Source organism: Quercus lobata, chromosome 3 (genome assembly GCF_001633185.2).
Source record: "Quercus lobata isolate SW786 chromosome 3, ValleyOak3.0 Primary Assembly, whole genome shotgun sequence".
In the NCBI taxonomy this organism is placed as follows: Eukaryota; Viridiplantae; Streptophyta; class Magnoliopsida; order Fagales; family Fagaceae; genus Quercus; species Quercus lobata.
The window spans coordinates 8387108-8396640 of record NC_044906.1 but is presented as its reverse complement, the minus strand read 5'-3'; the positions used below and the strand labels follow the sequence as shown (position 1 = coordinate 8396640).

General features: G+C 44.7%; 1 protein-coding gene across 1 annotated transcript; it reads right to left on the bottom strand.

Moving 5' to 3' along the window:
* Positions 1 to 939: 939 nt before the first annotated feature.
* Positions 940 to 1794, bottom strand: LOC115980237. The gene has a single exon (XM_031102514.1). The coding sequence runs from the start codon at positions 1792 to 1794 to the stop codon at positions 940 to 942; it is 855 nt and encodes a 284-aa protein (XP_030958374.1).
* Positions 1795 to 9533: the final 7739 nt, after the last annotated feature.

Below are 9533 nucleotides of genomic sequence, written 5' to 3'. Positions count from 1 at the left end.
AGGGTTCCGAGGAGGCTGCAAGCTATGGATGGCTCTTATCTGGTCAGGGTTAACCTCTATGCCTCTGTGAGTCACCATATAACCTAAGAATTTTCCTGATCCCACTCCAAACGAACACTTGGCTGCGTTCAGTCGTAACTTGTACTTTCTCAGTATTTGAAAAACATTGCCGAGGTCTTCAAGATGGTCAGGAACTACTTTGCTTTTAACCACCATGTCGTCTATGTACACTTCAACGCTTTTACCCATCTGCTGTTCAAACATTTTGGTCATCATCCTTTGATAGGTTGACCCGGCATTTTTTAGGCCAAAGGGCATCACCTTATAGTGATAATTTCCAACTGGGGTGACAAAAGCCGTCTTCTCCTGGTCTCCAGCAGCCAAGGGTATCTGGTGGTAGTCCTGAAAGGCGTCTAGAAAACTCATCCTTGGGTGTCCGACAGTTGAATCTACCAACCGGTCTATCCTGGGCATTGGGAAGGGATCCTTTGGACACGCCTTGTTTAGGTGTGTGAAGTTTACGCAGACCCGCCATTTCCCGCTCTTCTTCTTCACCACTACCGTGTTGGCTAACCACTCGGGATAGAAGACCTCTTTGATAGCCCCAGCTTTCTTCAATCTTGCGACCTCTTCTCTCACGGCGTCGGTATGTTCTTTCGACGGTCGTCTAGGCTTAGGGGTTATAGCCGGATTCACATTAAGGTGGTAGTAGATGAAATCCGGGTCGACCCCAGGAGCCTCATAGGGGTCCCATGCAAACACATTTACATTCTGTCGGAGGAAAGCAATAAGTGCTGACTTCTCCTCAGGCGGTAGTTCTGAACCAATTTGAAAAAACCTTTCAGGGTCTGATCCGACGAGTACTTTCTCCAGCTCCTTACAGTTCACATCCACGGCCGATCTTCCACTACTCGCAGTCGGCGCAGAGGTCTTTGATTGCTATAAGCCCTTCTCGGCTGAAGTGGAAGGCTCATTACTCAGCCGTTGTGATATTGCCGACACCATGCATTGTCTAGCCATTTCCTGGCTCCCTATTATTTCCTTGATTTGACCTCCTGACGGATACTTTACTTTTTGGTGCAAGGTTGACGGCACAGCCCCTAGTGCATGAATCCATGGCCAGGCCACAATAGCGGTGTAGGAGGAGTATGCATCTACGACAATGAAGTTCACTTCTACCACGTCTGAATCTGCTTGCACATGCAACTTGATCATGCCTTTCGACATAACGATTTTTCCTTCAAAGCTGACCAGGGGGTAATCGTATGGCGACAAGTCTTCCTGCTTCAAGCTCAGCCCCTTATTCAAATCAGGATACATTACCTCCACAGCACTGCCTTGATCAACTAATACTCTCTTCACGTCATAACCTCCTATTCTGAGTGTGACGACTAGGGCATCGTCATGGGGTTGAATAGTCCCTTGCTTGTCTTCCTCCGTGAACCCGATTAACGTCGTGGCATTCATTCTGGCTCTCTTGGGGTCCCTACCGTCTGGCTCAGTTGGGAAACTGCTCACTGACATTACCCTGAAGGGGGCAGAGCCTGTCCTCCTAGGTGCGGCGAGAATGACATTAATTGTGCCAATGGGTGGCCTCAACGTATTTTTCCTGGTTTCATTGTTCGACGGTTCCTGCCATCCTTCAGGGTGATGCAGCAGATGTCTCAGCTTCCCTTCTTGGCCAAGCCGATCTAAATAGTTCTTTAGGTTCCTGCACTCATCAGTGGTGTGACCTGGCTCCTGATGGTATGCGCAATACAGGTTCTGATTGAGCTTCGAAGGATCACCAGCCATCTTGTTCGGCCACTGAAAGAAAGGTTCATATTTCACCTTCTCTAGGATTTTGTGAAGCGGTTCTCGGAATACGGCACAAACTGCCTGAGCCCCAGTGGATCCGGGTTGCTCCGTATAGTCTCTTCTCGGTCTGCTACTGTTGTTAAATCGTTCCGACCTAAAGTCCCTCCTCTCCTGAGGGACGACCTTCGCTTTACCCTTCCCCATCTGCTGGTCCTCCTCGACCCTTTTGTACTTGTCAATTCGGACCATGAGTTGGCGCACGCTGGTGACTGGCTTTCCAGTGAGGGACTTTCTTAAGCCATGTTCTGTCAGCAAGCCCCTTTTGAACGTACTGATGGCGACGTCATCATATTTCCCTTCTATCTCATTATACATTTCCCAGTATCTATCCGAGTAGGCCTTCAGCGTCTCTCTTTCCTGTATGGACAATGATAGGAGGGAATCGAGGGGCCGAGGGACTCTAATGCTGGTGATGAAACGGGAACCAAAAGCCTGTGTTAGTTGTTTAAAGGAATCTATGGAATTCGGCTGGAGGGAATCGAACCATCTCATCGCCATGGGTCCCAAGCTAGATGGGAATATCCTACACATTAACGCCTCATCCCTAGTGTGGACGGCCATCCTCTGATTGAATTGGCTCACATGCTTCACTGGGTCGGTTCGACCATTGTATATAGCAAACGTTGGTTGATGGAACCGCCGAGGGAGCGCTGCCCTCTCTATTCTACGTGTAAACGGCGACTGGGAGATGCGATCTAGGGCCTTACTCATGGCATCGTTGGCCAGGCCTTGGTAAGATGGGCTTTTGTGGCCGCGTTTACGAGGCCTCTCTTCCTTGTAGGAAAAGGTCTCGCTCGGAGGGGTTCTTGATCTACGCCGGTATTCGTTATCCTCGTCACTGCTAGAGCCCGAGCCGGGTGAAGGTCGTTTCTGCTGTGCTCGGCGCAGCTTTTTCTTCAAATCATCAATCTCTTGTCGTAAAGCCTTTCGATCGTTTCGCTCATGGGATGCATGGTCCTTCCCCTTTGAACGGCTTTTACTCGTGTAAGAGGTGTTCATGCTTCCCTCTCGCCATCTTGGTCTTTCCCTTGTTCAATATTTAAAAAATTATCCTGCCGTTGAGAATCTGCACGTCCGGTTTGGCGCGGGCCTGATCCTTCCATTTCTTACTGTTCGCTTGTCGAGACACAAATTCTCCCCACAGACGGCGCCAATTGTAAGGACGGATTTTGGGGCCCAGGCCTAGCAAGCAGGCGATTATGGCCCAAAAGACCCTCAGCAATGAATTTGTAGAGAGTGGGACGTAGAACTAGGTCTTGACAGAGTAAACGTAATTGTTAGTAGGCCATGCAACCACTTGAACGTGGGAATACTTCCTTGAGTTTCCTGGGATAACAGTTCTTGGGGCCGTATCTAATGTTTCGTTTATAGAATTCCTTTCTTTCTCTCTCTCTCTTTTCTTCCCTTTTTCCCCCTCTCCTCTTTTTCCATCCCCTGGTCATGGGGATTTTCTTCTCTTATATAGCATCATTCGAACGATAATGGCCCTACACTTGTTAATCATCTGGGCCTCTACTTGAGTGCCTGTCCCATGGGACATTCTCCTTCTTTTCTGTGAGTTGCACTAGCTAAGATAATACTATTCTCCTGTCCTCTCCACATTAATGCGGCTGGAAAAGTAGCTTCCTTACATTTAATGCGGCAGTTGTGGTTGCCCCCTGAATGTCTTGCATTTTCCTTTAATTTTGGATGACCTTTCACCATGTAAAGGGTGTGAATCGGACTCCCGTTTGGTGCGTCCGAGGAGGTACTCCTCCTCGGACGCCCCTTAAGCAAGCCCGGCCCAACATGATTGGGCTGGGGGGTCCTCTGCTCGTGTCTTCGCCTCCTATTATGGTTGGGTTTCGTACGAGTACCATGACCCAACGTTGACTGGCGAATTTTACCCCCACATTACTTAAAGTTACACAAAGTGTAACTTGAACTCAACCCTCTCTCTCTCTCTCTCTCTCTCTCTCTCTCTCTCTCTCTCTCTCTCTCTCTCTCTCTCTCTATATATATATATATATATATATATACACATATATAATTTTATATTTATATTACCCATTACAATGCCACATCGTATTTTTCTTAAAATGGTAGAATGAATGGTTCCATTAACAAACAAATTCATAATAAATTTCAATATATAACTATTATCAAATTCTTTTTTTTTTTTTTTAATTTTAATTTGGAACAATTTTCTTTATAATCATAGTATATATATTAAAAAACTATGTATTATATATAAATATTTTTTTGTTAAAATTTCCAATATATTGAATGGATTTTTGAGTCCACATATTTATAATTTTGTTTTTTTTTTTTTGATATAGTATTTATAATTTTGTTTTTGTTTTTGTTTTTTTTTTTTTAAGATATAGTATGATTTGAACATATAATGTCTACTTCATGATTATTACTCTTTATCATCATGTTTATTTTGGATAGAAATCAACATGTCAAGACACTAATTATTATTATTATTTTTAATTAGTTTTTAGTGTAAACATGATTCTACTCCAAGTCTCTTATTCAAAGATAATATACTTTACCAATTAAAATAACTAAAATTATGGGTATCTCTCCTGACGGTTGAGTTTCTCTCTCGTTTGGAAAGATAGGCTCCCAAAAACCCTTCTGGACAAACGAGAGTAGAATTGAAGTACCTTTCTAGAAAGGCAAGATTTTTGTCCCCTACTTTACCAAGTGTATTGTTAGGGCTTGTGGGGTTTTTTTCAGGGGTGGGGAAACAGTGTGAGCGATTAACTTTTGGTGGTGGCATATATCAAGAATGGACGAAATCCCTCAAGGTTGGAATAGTCTCTCGCTAATGGATAGAGAAGAAGGTAATATGCCACTTACTAAGAAGGGCCCAAAAGAAGAGTTCTCTCTGGTAGCTAGATTTCTAACTAGCAGAGCTCTGAATATCAATGCGGTAGCAAGAACCTTCTGTCCTCTGTGGAGATCGCAAAACGGATTTCAGATACAGAATTTAGGTGATCACAAACTCTTGTTTATTTTTGATAATAAACCGGATGTGGAGAGAGTACTGCAGAACGAACCATGGAGCTTTGACAAACACCTAGTAGTGTTTCAACGTTACAACAAGAATACGGTCAGTGAGGATTATGCTCTGAATGAAGCAACTTTTTGGGTACAAGTGCACAACATCCCGTTGGGATACATGGACACAGACACAGCAGAAGAAATTTGCTCAAAAATTGGTAAGGTGGTGATATCGACGGGTAAAAAAGACTTTGGGGGTGAGGGCTTCATTCGGGTTAGAGTGATCGTGGACGTGACTCAACCCCTGTGCCGTGGAAGAGTTGTAACTCTTGAAAACGGGAAAAAAATCTGGATTTCCTTCAGGTATGAAAGACTGCCAAACTTGTGCTATTGGTGTGGTCGGCTGGATCATGACAATAAAGATTGTGAGGTCTGGGTGCAAAGCGAAGGGAGCTTGGATGCAAGTAAAAAGAACTACGATTCTAGTATTCGTGCGAAGTCGGTTTACCAGTCCAGTAAGAATGTAGTACATGTCTCGGGTTTTTTTGAGGGAAGGAAAAAGGAACAAGGCAAAGCATCATCCATGAGCAGTAGCAAGCCACCAGCGATGAGGGAGATTCCGTCACCATGTCCACCAGCCACGAAGTCCCCTGAAACCGGTAGCGAAAAACAGGGGACACCATTTAATGCAGACGTTACTACTCCCTTAACTCGCCGTGATTGCAATCCCGTGAATGGCTCAGTGCAATTAAGCGAGGATAACGGCAAAGAGGATTTTGCGGATTTAAATCTGGGTATTGATACAGAGGAGAGCTCAGACGTACTCGCAACGCACAAAAACTATAACTCCCATGCTACATCCTCCAATCCTTCCCCTAATGGGCCGAACCTGATCCCATCAGTCTACACTTGCAAGCCCACTAAATGGACTAGGATTAACAGGCCCATTACCCCCCAGGACACAATTTCGCTGGGTGACTTACTTGGTAAACGCAGCAGCTCTTCCACAACTTATGATCAACCAGTACAGAAACGCAGGGCTCAGGATGCAAGCTTTGATTCCGATAATGATTATCCAACGGCGGGGGCTGATATCCAACCTCGCCGAGAGCCATGAGTCTGGTATGTTGGAACGTGCGGGGGCCTGGGAACCAACGCACCGTTCAGGAGCTTGCAAAATTTGTGGAGCACAAGACCCCTCTGTCCTGTTCCTGGCCGAGACGTGGGCAGATGAAGCTAGGCTGAGGAAACTTTGTGACGAATTACAATTTGATGAGGTGTGGGTGGTAGGCCGCATCACAAGAGCAGGTGGTTTAGCTCTCCTCTGGAAAAACTCAGTAGATATTGATGTCGATTCGGCGCCTCTCAATCATATTGACGCCATCATAAACAAGAACAAAGAGTATGCTTGGAGGTTCACGGGGGTATATGGAATTCCAGAAACTAGTAGGAAATCAGAAACATGGGACTTGCTACGTGGTTTGAATCAAAAATTTAGCCTTCCTTGGATTTGCGCCGGTGACTTCAATGAAATTCTAAGGGGGCATGAGAAACTTGGAGGTCCGCCAAGAAGAGAAGCTGAGATGCAAGCTTTTCGTGACATTGTGGATGAATGTGAGCTGGTTGACTTGGGGTACTGTGGACACAAATTCACTTGGAGAGGCAAACAATCAGGAGGTATGGTGCTAGAACGGTTAGACCGGGCTTTCGCTAATACGGCATGGTTGGAACTAAACCCAGCAACTCGAGTGCAACATGTTAGGGCCCATTCTTCAAATCATAACCCGATTATTATTAAACCGGAAGGTATCACAGCTGGTCGAAACAAACCTTTCCGGTTCGAGCAAATGTGGCTAAGGGAGGCAGATTGTGGGGAGACGGTAAAAGCTACTTGGGGTGAGTCTTCAGGTGACAACACAATGCCTATGGTGTCTCAAAAAATTAAGAACTGTGGGTTACGGCTTTCAGAATGGAGTAGGCAATCATTTGGCAGCATTAGGCGGCAATTGGAGGAGAAAACTAGGGACTTGATTAAGGCTGAATGGGTAGCAGCTACTGGGGTTGATTTAGACAGTGTGAGGGCCATACAGCTAGAGGTGAATGAGCTATTAGAAAAAGAAAACTTGATGTTGCAGCAGAGGGCTCGATCCTTATTTCTCAAATCTTCGGATAGGAACACCCGGTACTTTCACAACAGGGCTTCGCATAGATACAGACGGAATAGTATCAAGGGGCTGAAGAATAGTGCTAATGAATGGTACACCTCAGACAGTCAAGTTGCAGAGATTGTAATAAGGTTTTATGAATTCTTGTTCTCTTCATCAAACCCCACTGATATGCACAAGGTTATGGAAGCTGTAGAACCTAAAGTGACAGCAGACATGAATCAGGAGCTTACTAAAGTTTTCACGAGAGAGGAAGTTGATCTTGCTTTAAAAAACATGGAACCTTTAACGGCCCCGGGCCCGGATGGTATGCCTCCCATTTTCTTCCAATCTTTTTGGTCTGTGGTGGGTGATGATGTTACTTTTGCTGTGCTTGATTGTCTCAATAATTGTCGTATCCCTCCTGATCTTAATCATACTTTTGTGACCCTTATCCCTAAAGTGAAGAGTCCTGAGCTTATTTCTGAATTTAGACCAATTAGCTTATGCAATGTCATTTACAAATTGTTGTCTAAAGTGCTAGCCAACCGATTGAAAAAAGTGTTACCTTACCTCGTTTCTGAAAATCAAAGTGCTTTCCAGGCAGGAAAGGTAATCACTGATAATATATTGATGGCCTTTGAAACTCTTCACTATATGAAAAACCATCAATTGGGTAAAACAGGCTTTATGGCCCTTAAACTCGACATGAGTAAAGCTTATGATCGAGTGGAATGGAGCTTTATGGAAGAGCTTTTGAGAAAGTTGGGTTTCCATGAGAAATGGGTGGCTTTGATGATGGAGTGCATTACCACTGTCTCTTACTCCATTTTGATTAATGGGGAACCTTTAGGTACAATCAACCCGAGCAGAGGTATTAGACAGGGTGATCCCCTCTCAACTTATCTCTTTATCCTTTGTACTGAAGGTCTTCATGGATTATTGAATCAAGCTGTGGTTGCTGGTGATATCAGGGGCATCTCCATTTGTAGAAATGGGCCAAGACTAACGCATTTATTTTTTGCAGATGATAGTCTACTCTTTTGCAGGGCCTCTATCCAAGAATGTCAACATATTCAAGACATCCTCTTGACTTATGAAAAGGCATCTGGGCAGCAACTGAATAGAGACAAAACTACGCTATTTTTTGGCAAAAATGTGCACCAAAGTTTACAAGAGGCTATTATTTCACTGCTAGTTTTTCCGGAGATCAAGCAATATGAGAAGTACTTGGGTCTCCCCTCTTTTGTGGGTCGTAGAAAGAAGGCTAGCTTCCAATACATAAAGAAGCGAGTGTGGGCAAAAATGAAAGGGTGGGAGGAGAAACTACTATCCCAAGCCGGCAGGGAGATTCTTTTGAAAGCTGTGATCCAAGCAATCCCAGCTTTCTCTATGAGCTGCTTTAAACTTCCCAGCATTTTATGCAATGAGATTGAAATTATGATCCGTAAATTTTGGTGGGGTCAAAGAGGTGAAAGGAGGAAGGTGCATTGGGTTAAATGGAGTAAGTTGTGTAGGGCAAAAACTGAAGGTGGTATGGGTTTTAGGGATCTACAAAAATTCAACGATGCGCTACTGGCCAAACAAGTCTAGAGATTGGCCACTGAGGAAGACTCTCTATTTTTCAGATTTTTTAAGGCAAAATTTTTCCCCCATGGTTCAATTTTTGATGCCAAGGAGAAAAATGGATCCTATGCGTGGAGAAGCCTTTTAAAAGGGCGCGAAGTCATTTTGCGTGGCATGAGATGGAGAATTGGTGATGGCTCTTTAGTCCGCATCTACCAAGACAGTTGGCTGCCAACAGTTGAGAATGGTAGAGTAAGCTCTCCCATCGTAGACAATAATCCAGCTGAATTGGTGGCGTCGCTGATTGACCAAGACCGGTGCTGTTGGAGAGACACTGAAGTTGACAGGAAGTTCCTACCAGGGGAGGCTGCTGCTATTAAAGCTATTCCACTGAGCTTTTCTCACAGAAGGGATAAGATATTCTGGCCAAGAAACCATAATGGGGTCTACTCTGTGAAGTCCGGTTACAAGCTTTTAATGGAAACGGAACACACAAGTGATCGTGACCTTAACTCATCCGATTCAGAAGACGCGAAGTCTACTTGGAAAAAAATTTGGCAAGTGGAGGTGCCAAATAGGATATGACTTCTCTTGTGGCGTGCTGGAAATGATTCGCTCCCTTCAAGAGTGAATCTTTTTCGCCGTAAGCTTCGAACAGAGAACCTGTGCCTTCAGTGCAGTGCCGGACCTGAAGATACTCTTCATGCCCTTTGGACTTGCCCTCAGTTAGATTCGGTTTGGCGGGCCAACTTCGAGGATTTAAGAGAAGCCTCCATCTCAGCTTCAAACTTTCTGGAGGTTATTAAAGTCGCTCAACAGGATTGGTCTCGCTTTCCTCTGTTTGCTTGGACAACATCCTTAATTTGGATGCGCAGAAACAAGATACGCATGCAGGAAGCAACGGCGCCATTAGACCAAATTAGCTCCTTGGCACAAAAAGCTCTCCAGGAGTATAACCAACTCCGGCCCACGCAT